The sequence below is a fragment of the Anolis sagrei genome, chromosome 4 (genome assembly GCF_037176765.1).
Source record: "Anolis sagrei isolate rAnoSag1 chromosome 4, rAnoSag1.mat, whole genome shotgun sequence".
Taxonomy (NCBI): Eukaryota; Metazoa; Chordata; class Lepidosauria; order Squamata; family Dactyloidae; genus Anolis; species Anolis sagrei.
The window spans coordinates 189,525,389-189,546,974 of NC_090024.1; the positions used below are offsets into that span (position 1 = coordinate 189,525,389).

At 38.8% G+C, this 21,586-nt stretch overlaps 1 protein-coding gene across 9 annotated transcripts in view; it reads left to right on the forward strand.

Annotated features, from left to right (window-relative positions):
• The window catches only part of ANKS1A (ankyrin repeat and sterile alpha motif domain containing 1A), a 158,378-nt gene that overhangs the window by 85,088 nt on the left and 51,704 nt on the right, over positions 1 to 21,586 (forward strand). For all 9 annotated transcript variants that reach the window (XM_067467989.1, XM_067467991.1, XM_067467993.1 and 6 more), the window contains one exon: positions 18,208 to 18,274. In XM_067467989.1, the coding sequence (XP_067324090.1) occupies positions 18,208 to 18,274 (67 nt within the window). The remainder of the gene's footprint in view (positions 1 to 18,207; positions 18,275 to 21,586) is intronic.

Consider the following 21,586-nt stretch of genomic DNA (forward strand, 5'->3'; position numbering starts at 1 on the left):
GAGCTCTGCCCCAGGAAGGGACGACCTTGGCAGAGCTGGTGATGGAGGTCAGTCGGGCCTTACTCCTTATCTAGAGGCGGAGGGGACAGGGTCAGGAGGGTGAGAGCCGCCTTCGGTAGGGGTAAAGAAGGCCTCAGCTGGTCAGGCGCCCTTCTCCCTCAGTCATCAACAGCAGTGAGGCATTCCTACATTGCAGGTTTTCACTTATTGCGGGTGTTCCTGGAATGGAACACCTGCGATAAGCAAAGAAACACTGCATTTCTTGTTCTCACCAATGTTTTCATGAGCCATATAGAATCTAGCAGTGGGTAACCTTTTCTGTTGTGTCCTTTCCAAGATGAAAGTGAAATGATGCTCCATTTGAAAAGAAATGGAGGGAAGAAGTGTGTCTTTAATTTTTTTTTAGGCAAAAATATTTTTTAAGAAAAGGCATAGTATTAGGTGAGGCATTTATGGAGATAATTTTATAAGATTTGAAACTTTATATTATTCCTTTTAACTCAGATGAATAAGAACAACATTAAATTTTCAGACCTTCAGTATTAATGTTGTCAAGCATGTAATCATCGAGGCTCTTATATATTATGAATATGAGAAATGAAATTGTGACTTACGGACCTATAATTCTGTGGCGTGACCCTGTTGACAAAATAAGCCAAGCATCATAAAATGCACTCGCCTTCCTTTATGTAGCAATAACTGTTTGTAGAGTCCTGGTTTTGTTTTATTGGAAAGACAGTGGCAAGCCACATAATGTCTCTAAATTATGCATTGATTTTAGATTTTATGAAGTCTGTGGTCCAATACACACATTAATTTTTAAACCAAACCTTAAGATTTTGACTCTTTATTGTTTATAAGAATGAACCTAAATATTTTATTTTTCTGATGTTCCAAGGCTCTCCCTAATTGGAAGAAATTTGCACATGCTGGGTCACACTTATTGCTTTTATTTCTAAGATATTAAGAGCACCAACCTACTTTAAGAAGGTTGACCTAGAAATCTATACCTTATGTAAATGGCCATCACTATATCTGCATCAGGTTGTACATTTCTACATATTCTAGATCAGGGATCCTCAAACTAAGACCCGAGGGCCGAATACAGCCCTCCAAGGTCATTTACCCGGCCCTCACTCAAGGTCAACCTAAGTCTGAAATGACTTGAAAGCACACAACAACAACAGCAACCATCCTATTTCATCCAAAAGCAGGCCCACACTTCCCATTGAAATACTAATAAGTTTATATTTGTTAAAATTGTTCTTCATTTTAATTATTGTATTGTTTTTAAGTGGGTTTTTGCACTACAAATAAGATATGTGCAATGTGCATAGGAATTCATTCATGTTTTTTTCAAATTATAATCTGGCCCTCCAACAGTTCGAGGGACTTTGGCCTGGCCCTCTGTTTAAAAAGTTTGAGATCCCCGGTTCTAGATAGTATCTCCTTATCACGAGTGCTACTGAAAATGGTGGTTCCAAACCAATGCCATCTACCAAAGCACTGGTTGTCAATTCCTGATGGATTTACAAGAAATAGGGCACATGGCAAACCACTCCAGTATCCTTGCCAAGAAAACTAAATGGACCAGTACAACCAGAGATATGTCGGTATGCCATTGGAAGATGGGACTCCCAGGTCGGAAGATGGCCAAAATGCTACTGGGGAGGAGCAGAGGATAAGTTCAACTAGCCGCAGATGTGATGACGCAGCTAGCTCAAAGCCGAAAGGAAGGCTAGCGGCCGACGGTACTGGAGGTGAACGACGAATCCGATGCTCTAAAGATCAACACACCATAGGAACCTGGAATGTAAGATCTATGAGCCAGGGCAAATTGGATGTTGTTATTGGTGAGATGTCAAGACTAAAGATAGACATTCTGGGGGTCAGCGAACTGAAATGGACTGAAATGGACTGGAATGGGCCACTTCACATCAGATGACTGGAGGTGAACGACGAATCCGATGCTCTAAAGATCAGCACACCATAGGAACCTGGAATGTAAGATCTATGAGCCAGGGCAAATTGGATGTTGTTATTGGTGAGATGTCAAGACTAAAGATAGACATTCTGGGGGTCAGTGAACTGAAATGGACTGGAATGGGCCACTTCACATCAGATGACCACCAGATCTACTACTGCGGACAAGAGGAACATCGAAGAAATGGAGTAGCCTTCATAATTAATAAGAAATTCGCTAAAGCGGTGCTTGGATACAACCCAAAAAATGACAGAATGATCTCAATTCGAGTGCAAGCAATACATGGAGCGAGAGTTGCCAGATGTTCAAGCTGAGTTTAGAAAAAGCAGAGGAACGAGAGACCAGATTGCCAATATCCGCTGGATAATGGAGAAAGGCAGGGAGTTTCAGAAAAACATCTACTTCTGCTTCATTGACTACTCTAAAGCCTTTGACTGTGTGGATCATAATAAATTGTGGCAAGTTCTTAGTGGGATGGGCATCCCAAGCCACCTTGTCTCTCTCCTGAGGAATCTGTACAAGGACCAAGTGGCAACCGTAAGAACTGACCACGGAACAACAGACTGGTTCAAGATTGGGAAAGGCGTACGGCAAGGCTGCATCCTCTCACCCAACCTTTTTAACTTGTATGCAGAACACATCATGCGATGTGCGGGGCTGGATGAATGCAAAGCTGGGGTGAAAATTGCTGGAAGAAACATTAACAACCTCAGATATGCAGATGACACCACTCTGATGGCCGAAAGCGAGGAGGAGCTGAAGAGCCTTCTAATCAAGGTGAAAGAAGAAAGCGCAAAAGCCGGGTTGCAGCTAAACGTCAAAAAAACCAAGATTATGGCAACAAGAATGATTGACAACTGGAAAATAGAGGGAGAAATCGTGGAGGCCGTGACAGACTTTGTATTTCTAGGTGCAAAGATTACTGCAGATGCAGACTGTAGCCAGGAAATCAGAAGACGCTTACTTCTTGGGAGGAGAGCAATGTCCAGTCTCGATAAAATAGTGAAGAGTAGAGACATCAGACTGGCAACAAAGATCCGCCTAGTCAAAGCCATGGTATTCCCTGTAGTCACCTACGGATGTGAGAACTGGACCTTAGGGAAGGCTGAGCGAAGGAAGATTGATGCTTTTGAGCTGTGGTGTTGGAGGAAAGTGCTGAGAGTGCCTTGGACTGCGAGAAGATCCAACCAGTCCATCCTCCAGGAAATAAAGCCCGACTGCTCACTGGAGGGAAAGATACTAGAGACAAAGTTGAAGTACTTTGGCCACATCATGAGGAGACAGGAAAGCCTAGAGAAGACAATTATGCTGGGGAAAGTGGAAGGCAAAAGGAAGAGGGGCCGACCAAGGGCAAGATGGATGGATGGCATCCTTGAAGTGACTGGACTGACCTTGAGGGAGCTGGGGGTGGTAACGGCCGACAGGGAGCTCTGGCGTGGGCTGGTCCATGAGGTCACGAAGAGTCGGAGACGACTGAACGAATGAACAACAACAACAACAGGGCACACTGTATTTGTGATTAATATATAGTAGTGTTTTTCAAACTGTGCTCCTCCAGGTGTTTTGGACTTCAGCTTCCAGAAACCCCAGCCAGTTTTCCAGCTGTTAGGAATTGTGGGAACTGAAGTCCAAAACATTTGGAAGAGTGAAGTTTGAGAAACACTGATATATAGTATCAGTCTCTGACACATTGGAAATAAAAGTCTCCATTCCCTATATCAGGTCACCTGTGATGCACTGATCTACACTATTTGTGGATGGTAACATAAGTGTAGTGTTGGAAATGAGTGTAGTGATGGCAGTGCAGAGATTTGCTATAATATGCAGTATTTGTTCCTCCATTTAAAAAAACAAAACGTTTTTATGTTCCATATAACATGGACCAGATGGAACATGGAACAGATAACAACAAATACTGCTTTAGACTTAGGCCACATGGATTGTCATCCTATGTATGGGAATCTTAAATCCCCCCCCCCCGCCCCCGGCAGACCAGGCTGAGTTATGTCTCTGTGTGAGACCAGTCATCATTATATTTGCAGTGTCATTGTGTTTTAGGAAGAAATTATATATGGGTAATCATATCTAAAGATACACACAAATCAGAAAGATGAATATGGATTGTTGGGAATTCAGCTGATTTCCAGCAGGAGGATTTTCTTTTGGGGCTGTAATTTCAGGACATAGTTTATCCTCCTGAGCTAGATCTAAAGGTAAAGGTTCCCTCTTACATTAAATCTAGTAGTGCACAACTCTCAGGGGTGGTGCTCATCTCCATTTCAAAGCCGAAGAGCTGGCGTTGTCCGTAAACACCTCCAAGGTCATGTGGCTGGCATGACTGCATGGAGTACCATTACCTTCCCGCAGAAGCAGTACCTATTGATATACTCATATTTGCATGTTTTCGAACTGCTAGGTTGACAGAAGCTGGGGCTAACAGCGGGAGCTCACCTCAGCAGTTCAACAGAATAACCCACTGTGCCATGAGGGGCAGGCTAGAGCTACACTGCCATAAATGCAGTTTCACAATGCAGATTAAATGCATTAAACTCTATTATATGATATGAGCCTACACTGCAATATAATCCAGTTAAATGCAGTTCTGCATTTTGAAATTGCATGGCAGTGTAGATCCAACCCTGGTTTCCAACCTGACTGTCTAACCTATGCGGCAATTTATTTTTCAATAGTTTCAGAACATGTATAGTATTTTATATGTAGAGATATGCTATGTGCCAGGAGTTTAGATTTAATAAAGCCAGTGTAATTGTGTATGTGTTTTTTCCCAAACTGCATTTACCTATGAAATAATTTCTTCTATGAACATGTGTAGTATCAACATTCCCCAAATTAAAAAAATATTTAATAAAATATTTTTATCATAATCATTTCTTACCCACTTCTTCCTATGAATTTAGTAGAGAAACAAAAAATCAGATAAAGAATAACAGATAAAAGAGGTATGAAATCAGTATGAATTAAAATCAATCAATACTTTAAAATTCATTATTTAAAAGTATAGAAAACACTAAATCTTTATATTATGTTTTCTATATAAGCTCAATATACATTCTTGTCACATTTATTTAACTGTTTAACTTTTATTCAGCCACAGGAGGAACAAAGATGTTTTTCAACTGAGATTTTTGTGTGTCCCATAACTGCGGTAAAACAGCAACAAAATGTTGTAAAATTTTTCAAGATACTCTCTAAGCCTTTCACACTTATATAGCAGGCTGTGCACACCAGTAAAATATAACTGGCTCACTTCCTTTTGGTTCTTATGCATAGTTGAGTAAATAAATTTATGATGGTGGGGACATACTTGCAGATAATTATAACAAGCAAGGTTTTCTGTCTGTCCCAGCCGTAATGAGATGCATTGAAATGGCTGCGCACAGCATTTCATTCGACATCTGCAGGCCCTCAGTTTTATGATCCAGTGCACCATTTGTCTATCAGCTAAAGTCTCATGTCTTGTGGTGGAAGTCTGTTCAGCTTTCTGCCTGTCCTTTTTCATAGTATCTCCTGAACTATCCGTTTCTCCAATAATTGAAACAGATTTTCCCTCAGTCATGCAGTTCTTAGAAATGAGTTTGAAAATGAACATTGGCATAACCTTGTCCAGAATTCTGTTCACCTTTTAGATTTAGAAACTTCAAACCTGAGGTTATTAATGTCCACATTTCCAAAATTGGTTAAGAATAAGAATTACAATTATTACTTTGTAATTTTATCCCCCGATAAGCATACATATGTTTACGGTCTGAATTGTTTTAACTTACTTTTTGCTTTATAGCTGTCATAAATACTTGATATAAATAAGTGTGACTTTTTGCCCATCCTCATTAAGCCCCATCACTCTGGTGGAATATATTTGAGTCACTGGTTTTGCAGGAGATAATAGCTTTAAGTTCCACACACTATAAAATATTCAAGCAACTCAGGATGTTAAATCAATCCAGCAAGTTACTTTCAGGACTTCCTCAGATTTTATAGTTTCCACATGACTGGAAGAAACATGTCTCATAGAAACAAGGGTTATCAAACTTCTTGTGGTAGCATCAAGACTTCAGATGTAACTCTTTTCAGCTGCAGTCCTGTATCAAACTGTTCTCTAAAATCCATGGTTGCTTCAGGAAGTTTTTTTGTAATGCAGTGCACAAAGTTATTACGAAGGGGAAAGGGAAATGCACTTCCAGTAATGTAGTGACCTTTGACCCTCTGGTAGTCGCACTGTCATAGTAACATTTTATGCCAAACTGTAACATAGAGAGGCAACTACTGTACATTAAGAAGAGTTGAAATAATATTTGCCTGCCTCACTCACACTGTGCTGGTTGTGTTCATATAACAGTCACATTATATAATATACCGTCGGTTATTTCCTAGTAGTATTACTGTAGTACAGCTAACAGGAATGAATGATGTAACCTAGAACCAGCATTAGGGAATCTCAAGGTGGGTGTGGGGTCTTCAGATGAATAGTTACTACAGGTCCAAATGCTGAGCTATTGGTTATTTAGAAAGTGATGTTGCTCTTGTTTGTTTCTGAATGGCTGTACACAGTGATACCTTCTTAGGTTATGGGAGGGCCTCCTTTTTTTTTTCTTTTTTGGTGTCTGTAGGAGGATGTTGACTACAACATCAGTTCCAAAAAATGGCTCCTGAGTGTCAATTATTAAATGAGAAGAAAGTAGAAAGCTGCATGCAGTTGACTGAAAAGCAAACGACCTTGAATTTGTATGACCTCTACGTAGCTTCTCATCTCTCTTGTAAAGTTTACCATTAAATCAAGCCTTGCATTTCTGTCTATAAAAACTGAAGATCATAAAAACTGAAGATTATGCTGTGGCATAAAAATATGAATTCAAGAGCCATACTTGGATCTTCATCATTTTAACTTAGGATTCAAGGAAAGCACCATCAAATTGTTGTTTTAACCATAGCTGTCTATTATAATTTATGTTGGGCTTTCTAATGATTGTCTGTTGTAAAGCCGCCCTGAGTCCCCCTCCGGAGGTGAGAAGGATGGGGCACAAATGCTCTAAATAAATAAATCACAGATCACATTTCTGGATATAGGTTATCAGGAGAGGAAAATTTGTTTGTAAAAATCATGAGGATTTATAAATATCCATGCTTCAGATACATGCTTTTGTGCTATAGTAAGAATGCCAGAGGGTGCTTTCCTTGGATGGATGTACTTATGTATGCTGCATGTATGCCATATGTGTTAGGATTGACCCCCAACAGAGCGCCTAGAAAGATGGTGGTTTGGTGTGGGAGCTATTTGGCCATTGTTAGCTAGCAGTCATTTCCAGTCCCTGTACAAAAATGCTGCTGCCTGCTTGGTGATGGACAGGTTAAACATGAAGAGCCCCATGGGCCATAGCAGTAGCATCCCAGGACTGTAGGCTCATTATCATTGAAGATGCGGCACTTTCATTCTGCTTAGGCGGCTGCCCTCATTAACCTTCCGGGCAGACAGATGCCTGGCATTTCGTGGACAGTCTTGAAAACATGACATTTCATATTATAGATTTGATCACCATTTTTGTATCTCTGTCCAGGTCATGTGTAGACATATGTTGTTAATTTCACCTTACTTACACCGTGAGATCAGCTGACACTGTCAGCTGTTATTCCCTCTGTTTTCCAAATTCAGAGGTGCAAATGCTTCAGTCCTTATATAGAACAAATGGCAGCAATTGTAAACAAGAGGAAGAAGGTAGCAGCAGGCATAATAGAGCTCCATGGGTTACATAACTGAATAATAAATTTTTACAGCTGAAACTCCTCTGGTAGAAAAAGTGAAAAAAAGAACCCAGGGAAGACAGAAAGTGTTGGCTTTAGCCTATAATGCCCTGAATTATTCCGGCCCAGCTTACCTGTCCAAACCTATCTCCTTCTATGATCCACCTCAGAGATTAAGATCTTCTGGGGAGGCCCTGCTCTCAGTCCCATCCCCTTTGCAAGTGTGACTGGTGGGGACAAGAGACAGGGCCTTCTCAGTGGTGACTATCAGCTATTAAATTCCCTCCCTAGTGAAATGAGAGCAGCACCCTCCTTCAGAAAGAAGGTAAAAATGTGGTTATGTGACCAAGCTTTCGGACAGCAATATTTTTAGTGCAATAAGTGAATAAGGAATTGTGGAATTACTATGCATCTGATTTTTGGATGGCGTGATTTTAATAACTTTTTAAATTGTGTTGTTTCATGGGTGGGTTTTAATATAAATATTACTGTATTATTGATGTTTTGAATTCATGTTTTATGTCTAATGAGTTTTTTGGTTTGTTTTATTATAGTTAGATTTTTAATTTAAAGTAATATGTTATGTTATGTCTAGCTAATATGTTGGTTTTCACTTGTATGTATGGCATTGAATTTTGCCATTGTTGTATTGGAAACCTATTTGGGTCTCCCCTCGGGGAGAAAAGTGGTATATAAATGCAGTAAATAAATAAATAAATAAATAATAAAGGGGAATATAAATTACCCCAGTAAGGACTGAATGAGTTTATTGGTCACAAAATGCTGGTTGATTGGTATGGGAAGAGATGGAATAGAGCAGGCATGGGCAAACTTCGGCCCTCCTGACTGTTAGGCATTGTGGGAGTTAGAATCCAAAACAACTGGAGGGCTGAAGTCTGTCCATGTCTGGAATAGAGTATATTGCGACAGGCCATCGTTGGCTGATAGGATATTGAAGAGGAAAGTTCCATGGTGCAATGCTTTGTAGCTGTCTCAATTGTTTATCTTTAATGTTCAAAATGGAATGAGAGAGAGAACGAGTTGGTGAGTTGCAGAAAGATTATAAAATGGGTAAGATTGAGTAAGAAGAAACCTGTGTGTAAGTGGTCCCAAAAGAACAAGCTGTTAACATAGCACTAGCCCATATGTTGATTCATACTAGTTTCTAACTTTAAACAAAAAGCTTTATCTTCCCTTCAAGCCTGCTTAGTCATGGAATATAGCCCACAGATCCAATCTGTTCCTTTGTGCTGCTTTCCTATTGTTATTTTTAAGAATAAAAAATGAGAGCACATAGGTATTGTTTTTTGTATCATCAGGCTGGTTCACTTGGATCTGCCTTGAACTTTAAAAGAGATTTGACACTTGCAAAAAGCAATTAGATGTCAGGGGCTTTCTAAGGCCAAGGGCCTGTAATTATGAATGCATGATGGAAAATGAATGTATGATGAATATTGAGATAATTCTGTTATGCTTTTTAAGGTGAAGGTCCCATACAGTTCAATATAACTTGTTTCAAAACAGATATCCACAAAAGTTTGATGGTGCGGCTATATTCATGTTGATATTTGGAGAGGTGAAATACGAAAAGTGGAAAGTTGTTAAAATGACCCTGTAGCAACATAAACATATACCACTGAAAGAATTTGCTCTGGAGTTGGTGGGTGAGTTATTTGAAACCAAGAGCTTATGAACGTTATTGTTGGACAATAGCTTCCAGAATCCTACAGCCATTATGGTCAGCGGGCATTTGAGTTATTGCTTTGCGGGCATTGTAGGTCAAAAGAAAGCAAATTTTCCAGACTCTGCTGTGTTCAGTGCAGGGCTGAATGCAGGAACAATCAACTTGATAAATACTTTGCATAGTGTTGCTGCAACCATGAACTAGAAATGTTACTCTTTAAAAAGGTAGAACTCAATTAGATTCCATAAAAAGTGCCAATTCCCGACTCATAGGTTGCCCTTGTCTTAGACACTTCCACAGCAGTTCACCTCCCAGCATTTTGACTATGTTTGACTTGCTGCTGGCTGTTTGACAGGTTGATTTCTGCTGGCGTAAACATTGCCTTTTTATGCTAGCTTCGGTTTATAATGTTAACAAAACCAGATTTCTATTCTGGTGCATTGGGAGGGATTTTTCTTCTTTGTGAGCAAGTGATGTGGCAGCAGACCTTATGTTGTTCCTTTTCTCTGGTGTTTATGAACTCCTTTTTAAATAAATCACAGAGAACCTTCTTTCATGCTGGCTTTCAGCCTGTCTTTACGTAACTAATCGAAACGCACTATATAAATCAAAACAGTTGCTGGCCCCTAATATCCCTCTGTTTACATGTATACATTTCTTTGAAAAGTTATTTTGTTGGGCTACAATTCCCAAACCCCCCAACCAGCATGTCACTGGGGGAGTCTGGGACTTGGAGTAAATAAAAAGAACTTCTCCAAGCTCTTGCATCTTTCAAAGGCCATTTCTACCTGACCCAGGTTGAACATGTTTGCTTTCGTTTAAAAAAGGAACAAACATCTTTATAGCATAAAGATAAGCCAGAGAAGCTTCAAATGTTCAAAAAGAAACAATTAACAGGATTGCTTGTGATCAGGGTTTCAGTATCTTACATACGTTTCAATGCCTCTACACATTTTAGAAAAGCAATTCAAGAGTTAGCATGAGAGCTGCTTAAAGCTAGAAGTGGACAAAAATAGCACACATGCACCGGGGAGCAGCTTTTCCTTAAGTAGTTTTTGTGCCAAATGCCCAATTGCTTTTTAAACTTGGAAGTCAAGAGAGGAGAGAAACTAGACCTCTAAACATGTTTGCCGGCACAGTGTTTGTATATATGCACTTTTATCTCTGTATGGAAATTTAAAAATACTATTTATTTAAATTTCACTGAAGCCAATTAGTTTCTCATTTAAATCACCTCAAATGAAACAAATTCTTACATTATCTTTATTTTCTAGGGTGTGGCCCATTTTCTTTCATATAAATAAGTGGTTCCTTTTAATTTATAATGAATTTGCAGAAGTGTGAAAAAATACAGAGTGTGTTTGCTGGTTTATTTTTTCATGAGCTCTTCTCTTCCCTCTCACTCTTTTTCTCTTCTGAAAATTTCCAAACAGGTTTTATTTTAATCAAATGCAACAAAAACTACAATCTATTTCATAGCACCTTATTGTTTATTTTTATTATTTCTATTTACTTTATTTATACTTGCCTTCCTCCCCGAGGGGACTCAAGATGGCTAACAGTCACACACTTTGATCAATTTAAGCAAATGTAAAAATTAAGACAGTATTTTATATAAAAATAATAAAACTTTATTTATATACTGCTCTATCTCCCCGAAGGGGAGGATTCCAAACATAAAAGGCAAACATTCAATGCCCGAATACAACAACAATACATTCACACTAACAAAATTTAAACAATCCAACATATAAACACGAAATATAACTTAACAACTAAAATTAAATAAAAAATACAGCCTGTTATATCAGACATAAGACAAAACATCAAATGGAAACAATAATTTCCCATTTCCTTAGGGCAAATTGATTAATCATTGCTCAAGATATCTATTGAGCTGGTGGGGTGAGCAGGACATGGATATGGATGGCAACTATTAATCAGAGATACTATTCCTCCTCCTCGTAAACCAGTGAGCAAAGGTATGTCTTCAGCTCTTTCTTGAAAGCGGGAAGGGAGGGGGCCATCTCCAACTCCTTAGGAAGGTTGGGGGGGGGGGCAGCCACGGAGAAGACCCTTTCTCTCGTTCCCACCAGCTGTGCTTGGGACCGAGGGTGGAACTGACAGGAAGACCATTTTGTGTGTTTGATTTAAAAAATACAGTTAAAATACAATAAATACAATTAAATTCATTTTAAAACACCAACCCACTCCCCAAATCCCACCCACAACCTCCCCAGCAATGTTAAGCCTTATCCTTAAGGCTTAACACATCAATTATGGCATATATAATCTTAGTCTTTACACAAATTCTTCATTGTTTTTATGTTAAAAGACTGCAAGTTTGACATCAAAGTATAATTTTCTAAGTTACTAACTATAAGTAAGCCAGGAGCAAAACAGGGAGTCATTCCCAATTAACTTTCCAATTCCCCAGACGTAACCATTTCCACTTTCAGCTAAATACTGCTGTCATTAGTCATCATTATCTCCATGAATTACATTTAAAATAAAACACAGGATGCACAATTTCAGGAGGGAAGCAGGAAAGAAGGAAGGAACAGGCAGATATGGAGGGGAGGAGTGCAGATTCGATAACATAGAAGAGAGAAAGAGAGCTTGAAAAGAAAGGTCAAAGTGATGCCACAGAAGAGATGGGCCAGTGTCCCAAGGTTGTAGGCCTCACAGCATGCCTAGTTTGAAAGAATTCAGTATAAGAAGACCTCGATTGTGTTTCATGAGAACTCAGGTAAATAATGAGGTTCACATAGAATCATAGAACAATAGAGTTGGAAGCAACCTCTTGGGCCATCTAGTGCAATCCCCTGCCATGCAGGAAAAACACAATCAAAATATATACCTGATAGGTGGCCATCCAGCCTCTGTTTACCTCTCGGTCATCTATTTTTGGTTGACTGGGATAGTGAAGGCAGTTGCAGTATTGATACTGATGAACTATGTAATATGTGCACATATTTTAATTATTGCAAGATTAAGTAGCTTGCCATAAAAAAGACTTGTGCTTTTCCTTCATTGAAGCTCACTGAATCATTTTCAAGCTTTAGAACACACTTGAAACAAATTGGCAGAGACTGGCAAAGGCAAGGTGGGCTGCCTTAAAGCATCCCTGAGGGCCTTTACCTTTTTATAGAATTTTTTTGTGTGTAAGTGTTTTACGCATGAGAAGGAATTGTAGAGGCAAAAGATATTAACAGATATGGCAGCTCTGTTTATTTTCCAGCAAAGATTATGTCAAGCTGCTTTTGTTGGTGCATGCTTTTTGGCAAGTGTCCATATTTCTACTAAGGGAGGAGCACAGCTGTTCTAAATGGACAGATTTTGTTTGGCTTAAACGCTGCAGAGCCTGTGTGTTGGGTATGCATAATAGGATTTGTCGGTGAAGTGGTAGAAGAGCAGAGTTGTTTACTATTACCAAAATGGGCTTTTTACTTGGTCACTTCCACTTAAAAAGAAAAATCTACCACAAATATTTTTGTGTAGCAAAGTCTTAAGCTTCTGCAGACTTCAAAGCATATGTATGTCTACAGCTGCCCAAACTGCAGCTGTTTTTCAAGGGTTAGCATTGAGGTATCAATTGGAAATAATGGGTGTTTTAAACCCAACAATCCATTAAGCATAGGAAATTACTTCCATGTCTACTGTGGAGAATAGGTATGACAAGTAAAATGATTGTGGGTTTTGCAGTGTCCCTCGGTTAAGTAGTCCGTGTACCTCATGCTCCTTCCTGCATTTAAGAAATATGGGAATAATTTACTTTAATGTAAAAGATCTCATTTTACCTGTGTTGAAAGATGAATCTTACCGACAAAATATAACTCTGCAGTATCTTTGTGATTAATTATTCTATTAAATAAGGTATAATAACCATTTTGAACACTGTGAGGAGTTTCTGTGAAAGAGAAAAAAAAGTGTGTGTCCTGTATTTAAATATACAACTTGGATCAATGTTGGATCCAACATGCAGAATATACTTTCAGAAAAAGTGTATAATGGCTTCAAAAAGTTCTTTGGTCTTCTGCAGTTCCTTTTGTTAGGAAAAAGTGAAAGGCTTTTGTCTAAACCAGTTGATCTAAATCGGAGCCCATCTTTCTTTTCATTCGGTCATTCTATGTATTTGAGAAACTATTTTATAAACAAGTCCTTCTTTCTGGGGGTCTTTAAATCTTGACTTTTTCATATGTTTATTAAAGTCTAAATTTTGGGTAAAAGTTGTGGAAGTTGGTGCTTGTGTCTCACAGTTCCAGTTCAAGAAGACATCACCTTTTTGTCTCCCAACAAATAAATGTAAAGCAGATACACGTGAGCTTGCATGTTCTTGGTAGCACAAGAAACTGGAGCTCTAAAATATTTTTTGCATGTTAAGAGTAGAAAGCTCCTCTCCACCTTTGCTCCTGGTTATACTTTGATGATTTGGGAAATCATTATTGCTGTATATAAATGAAGAAAGAAACAAGAAGAAACTCAGCCTTCCCTCCTTCCTCATCCCCCCCCCCCCCCCCCACCTAAGCAGAGTTCAGAAAAGAAGGTGAGAAAGGAGGGAGGTCTACCTTTCCCTCTCTAGTTTGGGCAAGGGAGGGATAATGGGATTGAAGCTTCTCACTTCTGCTTCCTGTCCACTGCCTTCACACAGGGACCCTAATAGAGCCAGGTTGCTTTCCTTGCTCTTCCTCCTCCCTGACCTTTACCTCCCAGGCTGCATTCTCATTCTTTTTCCTCATTTATATTCCTTTCCCTGTGTGCATTTGTACAAATTACACATTTTAAGATCAGCAATGCAGTTTACCCCCACATCCACTCCTGTACCCCCGAAAGAAACAGATTATCTCCTTCCCTTTAGCTTTTTCTAAGGATCTTCCCTCTATGCATTTATAAAAGGAGAGGAAAAGATTTGTTTGTTACATTCCCCTAATTTTCCCCTTGACTTAAAACCTGCCCTTGACCTATGCATGGGATCGACTTATGCATAAGTATGCGCAGTGTTATCATGATTTATTTATCAGCACCATCACTAACATTGAAGTGACCCCTAGAGGTGTATAAAACTCTTAAGTGTTACACACTGAAGACCAAAAAGCAAGTCTAAATGCAGTAAAAGAAGGTTCTTTATGATATTTTGGCTAGTTCCTCTGATGTTCTGGTCTAGGAGGCTTTGAAAGTCCTTGGTTCGTGCTTTTACAGTTGGCTTTCCCTAGTCAGAGATTCTTCATCCACAGATTTAACCAAGCACAGCTCAGAAATATTGGAGGGGGGAGCATTTTTCTTCATGCTGAGCATTGCAATGATATACCTTATTTTAGCCTTTCACATATCCTCAAATTCAATTTTGGTGACCATAGAGGTTCTGGAACCAAACCTCACAGGATGTTGAGGCCCCCTGTATATACTTCTTCAGACTGAATTGTGCTTAGCTTAAGGTATCGATTTGCCTTTGGAAAACTTAATTTTATTCTTCCCCAGCAATTTCACCTGAAAGTGTCTGATATCTTGGACATTAATTATTTTTCCAATGCAAAAACCTGCCATTTTTGGTTCTGCTGGAAAGAAGTTTGAGTACAGAGATTACAATTATTTGTGGGTTGATTTTGGTTTTTTTCTTGCTGAATTGTGCCTTATGAGTTTGGTATATACATGGTAAAGTTAATGTGATAAGTAAAACAGCTCTAATAATAATAGGACAAAATCAATTTTAATAGTACTGACTCTGTAGCCAGATATGCAAATTATTTATTTAGCACTATCAGTGTGTATGATTATTTGCAAAGTACGGGAGGACAGATCTTGAATTCAAGGAGCTTCAAATCTGAAATTTGATAAGGAGAATGAGCAGAAAAGACTATGCATTTGCTACACATGATTTATATAGATCTGGTAAGTCATCAAGAATAAACATACTCAGATTCAGTCTTCTGTTGGGGGTATTTTTAATGCGATTTTCCTGCTTCTTGGAAGGGGGTTTGACTGGATGGCCCATGAGATCTCTTCCAACTCAAGGATTCTATGATTCCTTTTCTCTTGAGCAGTTTTGCTCTGGTAGCATAAGATTACAGATGTAAAGGAGAGAAAAAAAATCCTTTTTCACTGCTGTGAAGCTTCAACAGACATTTGATAAATGAGATGAATTTATCAATAGTATAGGTAAATACAGCATTCTTGAGATGTATGCTTCTTTTGGGAATTTGAAATATAATATCAGGATTTTTAGCAATATTTTGTTTCAATTGATGCTCTTAGACATCTTGGGTTTTATATTATGGATATAAATGAAGTAAATAAACGAAATGCACATCTTAAGCCAGGCCTGCACAACATGCAGCCTGGGTTCCAGATGTGACCCTCACATAGATTTGGTGCAGCTCGCAGAAGTTCTGAGCCTAAGCCGTAGAGAGGGAGGTCATATGCACTGCCTCAGCAGAGCAGAAATGGGAACCCTTCATTCCCTCCTCAAAGTGTTTTATTTCTGTATGCATCAAAGTTACAAAACTACTCTGTGACAAAGGAGGCACCACCGATAGATCCAGTCAGGATGCTGGAAGTACTGGTGTCAGTTAGAAACATGGCATGGGGAGGTTGTTGTACTCAAATTAGAATAGTGGGGAACAGGAATGAAATTTTAAGGGGACCTTTATTCAGGAAGATAGGAATCCTGGGCTCTAGGTTATGTTAAAATTTGACATTAGATTGGCCGTTTTAGAGAGAAAAGAAGATAGTAAAGAAGAAGGACCACAATTCTTGCCTCTGCCGCTCTTCCTTTCTCTTTGTCTTTGTTGTTTCCTTTTCATAATAATTAATAATAATAATAATAATAATAATACTTTATTTGTACCCCGCTACCATCTCCCCAAGGGACTCGGTGCGGCTTACATGAGGTGGCTTACATCCAGTGGCAGAACTGCCAATTCCATAACGTTCGTTTGTGGGGTCTTCATAACAAAGCCATGTTTTTCCCTTACAAATGAGGATGCAGAGTTGGTGGTTTTTCCCTTCATAGGAGAAGGAGATGACAGAGGCAACCCAGAGTAAAAGGGAAACAGAGGCAAGATCTGAGGCACTTCTTTCCTTCAGAAAAGGACTGCAATTTGCCACCACACTATTTATTATTGCCGATCAGGGCATAGGGTTACAACCTGTGCTTGACGGGGTTACATTCCCCCTGAAGGTGTAGGTTCGCAGCTTGGGAGTGATCCTGGACTCATTGTTGAGCCTGGAACCCCAGGTCTTGGCGGTGGCCGGGAGAGCATTTGCATAGTTAAAGCTTGTGCGCCAGCTGCGCCCATACCTTGGGAAGTCGGACTTGGCCATGGTGGTCCACGCTCTGGTTACATCCTGTATAGACTACTGCAACGCTCTCTACGTGGGGTTGCCTATGAAGACTGCCCGGAAACTGCCCGGAAGCTGCAATTAGTCCAACACTTGGCAGCCAGGTTACTAACAGGGGCGGGGTACAGGGAGCATACAACTCCCTTGTTACGCCAGCTCCACTGGCTGCCAATTAGCTTCCGAGCACAATTCAAAGTGCTGGTTTTAACCTACAAAAGCCCTGCTCTCGGTCCCGCCACCTTTGCAGGAGTGTCTGATGGGGATGAGGGACAGGGCCTTTTCTGTGGTGACCCCTCGACTATGGAATTCCCATCCGAATGAAATTAGATCTGCCCCCTCCCTCCTGACCTTTAGGAAGCTAGTGAAAACCTGGCTGTGCAACAAAGTTTTTGCGGAATGATGTCTGAGACCAGCAACCGACTAATGGTACTGATCACAATATATGGACTGGACATACGAACTGAGTTGGACACGATTTTATCCTGGCAAACAGCTTTTATGTAATTTTTATGTAATTTATTTTATATGTGATTGGTAACTTAATGTTGTGTATTATGTTTTAGTTTTTCAGTGTTAGCATTGAATCTTTGCTGTTAGCTGGTCTGAGTCCCTCTACAGAGGTAGAGAAGATCGGGATATAAAAGTTTTAAATAAATAAATAATAAATAAAATTGTGCAGGCCTGTCTTCAGCCATCTATGCCGTAGCTGCCGTGGGACCATCATTCACTACATAGACATCACTGCTAAGTTTCGGATGATGCAAATCAAACTATGAACCTCTTCCTTGCCGTCTTTATCTGCTTGGCAATTCATTGGGATGCTAGCTTAATAGGTTAAAGACCTGATGATATGGTGATCTAAATTTTAATAGTTTCTGGTCTCCTTAACATCTAGAGTGGCATGTCGGAAATGCATTCATTGCACCCATTGTTTCCTTTCTTTGTAGATGGCCCTGCAGTGAAGCCTAGACTTTTGTGTCTTGGCTGTTTGAAGCATTACATAAATGATTTTGCTTTTTATGCTTGCTTTATAGCATATGTTAATGCTTTGCAGGCGTTGCAGGTTATTGAGAAATGTGCCTTGGCAGGAGTGGTGCATTCTTTACTGGCAAAACTAGGAGGATTGTGTATTTTAATCAAGGGAATGTAATCAAGGTTACAAAAGGAATCTTCTGTTCATACAGGGAAACCTTAAAGAAGATTTTGTCTTTATATTTATTTGCAGAATGAACAAACATTAGCACTTCCTTGCTAGTTGTTGTCTTGACAAAGTGCTTCTATAGTCTGGTTGTATATATGTTTCAATAATTCATTATGTTCAGATAGTATAAGTGCACCCTCTCTTTGACAGATACCTTTCAATAGTTATATGGTTTAGAATGTCTTTGATCAGGCTCTTCTCATTTACAAATAAAGTCTCACCATTATTTCTTACATTTTTCAGATTGAGAAAATCATGAGTTCCATTGGTGAAGGCATTGACTTCTCACAGGAGCAGCAAAGGATGTCAGGTATCATATTGAACTACTGAGGGGATTGAGTGAGTTCTTGCTTGGATAACTGTCCTAACCTGCATTTTCAGTCAAACCAATGGAAGATCAATACAAGTTGATCCATATTGGAACTTGACATTGGGGTCTTGGGTTTCTCAAACCATGGTTTAAGTCTTTTCTGCCCTCTAGAGTTGTGTTAAGTGTGGCAATCCAAATCTGAAATAGCAATTGGTTATGCTTTAATTCCTGATTGGCATATACATTATGTTTAATTTAATGGATGTCTTTTGGCCCAAGGAGCTATAAGGCTTGAATTTTGGCTGCTGCTCAACCATATATAATTTTGCATTATTTTATAATACGACTACTTTTTCATGCTAGCCCAGTAGAGAAATGTGCTAGACCCTCTTCAGAGTACTCACAATCTGAAGTGGAACTAGGTGAACATAGGACAAATGGTAACAATAGAACTTAGAAAAAGATACCTGAGTGTTGAATAGGAAGAGATGTTGATTTGCTTGTAATTTGCTTCTTGCCTTTTCCCCATTTAGATGGATTAGAATATTGATCCTTGTATTACCCAGATCACTTGCCATCAGGAGAGATACCTTTTAAGACTTAACCAGCTTTTTCTCGCATATATTGCATAATGACGATGAGACTTGCGTTTCTTATTACTAGACTACGACAAAAGTTGCAAATGAAATAACTTTTCCTCTTCTCACAACTTTTGTCTTCAGCTGTAACTTTTAGCAAGAGGAAGTCCTTAACATTGTAACCATAGCTGTTGAAAAAGACTATTAATGAACTGCATGTTGAGTTAGACTGCAGAAAAAACACATTGAATGTTTAACCTGGAATTCACTGTGTAGGATGTTGCTCTATTGAAGATTATAATAAATGGATGGATTGTAATAACTATAATAATAGCACAACAGACTGCTTCAAGGCATTTGCAGTTTGATAATGTAGAAGGAGTGTGGCGGATGAGCGTAATTTTAGCAGTAGTTTTCATGTAAAATGTGTAGAAATGATTGACAAGTTCTCAAGAGTTCAGCTTTGGATAAACCTTAATGAATTGTTTTGAAATACCAGTTTAAAATGCTGTGCAAAATAGAAATGCTGTGATAGTCCAGTGCAGAACCAAAAAATAAAATAACTGCAAAACTGCAGAAATCTATTTTTAATTTCAGAAAGTGACCAGAAATATTTTAGGTGTTTACATATCTCTTTCAAGAGAATTATGATAGAAGAATACACATTTTTTAATATTTGCTTTCATTTCTGTAATTAGGACATGAGAAAATAATGTGACTTGGAATATTACAGTATTATTATGTATGATAAGGCCATAAATAGTTAAGCCTACCACCATATTGGAGGAGGGAAATGTCCTGTATCCAAAACCAGACGGCACCCAGGATCAAAAAAGCTGTGTCCAATTGATCAAAACTGTTTCCTTGTTGGTTATAAAGGAAATAAAATGTAGGACATCATTCTCTCTCATACAGAAACACACACATAAATGTTCTTAGAGATTCAAAAACATAAGGTTGGTTTATTACAGTGCAAGCAGTGAATAAAACAGTGTATTGATAGTAATCAACTTTCTCATCTGACAAAAAAGTTTTTTTCCAGTTTTTGCTAAAATTTAGTTGATTCAGAAAAATCTTCTTCCTGACAAATCAGTTAAACTAAATTAAATCAAGATGCATTTGTCAAGTGTCATTTGCTTTCTGTTAGCTTTTTCTTGTACTCCATATATACGGTTCTTTATTTGCTTTAAAATCTAGATTTATCACCAGTGTTACTTCTTTTCTATGTTTACATTTCTCTTCATAGAGAGATTATTGGGCACTCACAATCTGTGTAGGTTTTGTATAAAATAACTTGGTTAGATTTATGAATGGAATTTGTAAGAGCTCTTAGCATGGTATAGTGGCTGAGTGTTGGACTATAACCGTGGACACTAGGCCTCAAATCCCCACTCAGTCATGGAAAACAACTAAGTGAGCATGAGCAAGCCACACACTCTCAGCCTTAGGAGAAAGCAAAGGCAAAGCCTTTCTGTGCTAAGGTTGTCTTGGTGTTGCCATAAGTTGAAAGTGACTTGAAGGCATCCAACAAGAAGAAGGCTAGATCTAGAGTTAGTCCTAGTATTTTAGAAGTGCTACTCTTTTGAATCCTGTTTATTAATACGTTAATCAATCTGTCAAGCTCATATCTGCTTAGCAACCGAGGATGGGAGCCTGCAGTTGTTTTTATGTTAATACTTCTAAAATGTTTTCAAGAGGAAAGAAACATACAGATGTCTCCATCTTGGGAATGGGAAACCTTTTTTGTGTTGTTCAGCTGACAGTCTCCAGGGGGAAATTAACAAAAATGCATTGATGCTCAAACTTACACGCTCCCCTTAGATTAGCATAAACTAAAATTAGCCACTATGAACTATGACACGAGAAATAAATTTTATCCATGGGCAGTTTCCAGATGGAAACGAAAAATATTCTCCTCTTGACTGCAGGCTAAGTAATCCTGTTTTAGGAACAGGAAAGGAAATAGATTTCTGGTTAGAGAATTTGAATGGGACTAACTCAGCTTGCTGTTTGGCTGTTTTGATCATTTTTCTCATTTCATTGATAGAAAGTTGTGTAATACATATTTTTATGCAGTACGTAAAATAGCAATATAGATAACAAACAACAACAACAACTTTATTTTTATACCCCATCCCCATCTCCCAAAAGGAATTCGGGGCGGCTGCAAGTGGGACCAACTTGTAACATAAGAGACAACATAGTTTGGATCACATTAATCATGTCATTTTTAAGGTGCAATTGCATTGAAGGGTGATGTGCATAATTGTTTAGTGAATTGCTGTGGCTACTGTTGAGTAGTTGTTAAACTGTACTGGTACAATGCAGTATCTGCAGGTCCAGTTCTACTTGTAAACATTGCTAATTCCAGTACCCATCAGCCCTATCTGGTATAACCAGTGTTGAATGTTAATGAGGAGGGGTTCACAATAACATCTGTAGGGGCACCATTGTATTCCGTGACTTTTGCTTTATTAATGAACAACATGTCATTTGTATGGATCTCACCTTTTGTTAAAATTTGATAGTTTCATCCCCAGGGAATGTGTACTATCCCAAAGCATAACAAGCAGTGTTGGGGATATGACAGTTTTTCCTGTTTGGAAGAGAATTTGAGGAGTTGATAGTAAATTGACAAGGGAGTATCTATTTTAAACAGCTAATTTAACCAGTGAGAACATTTTAGCAGTTTGTTTAGATTTGTTGAATAACATTAACATTAGTGTCTTGTTTA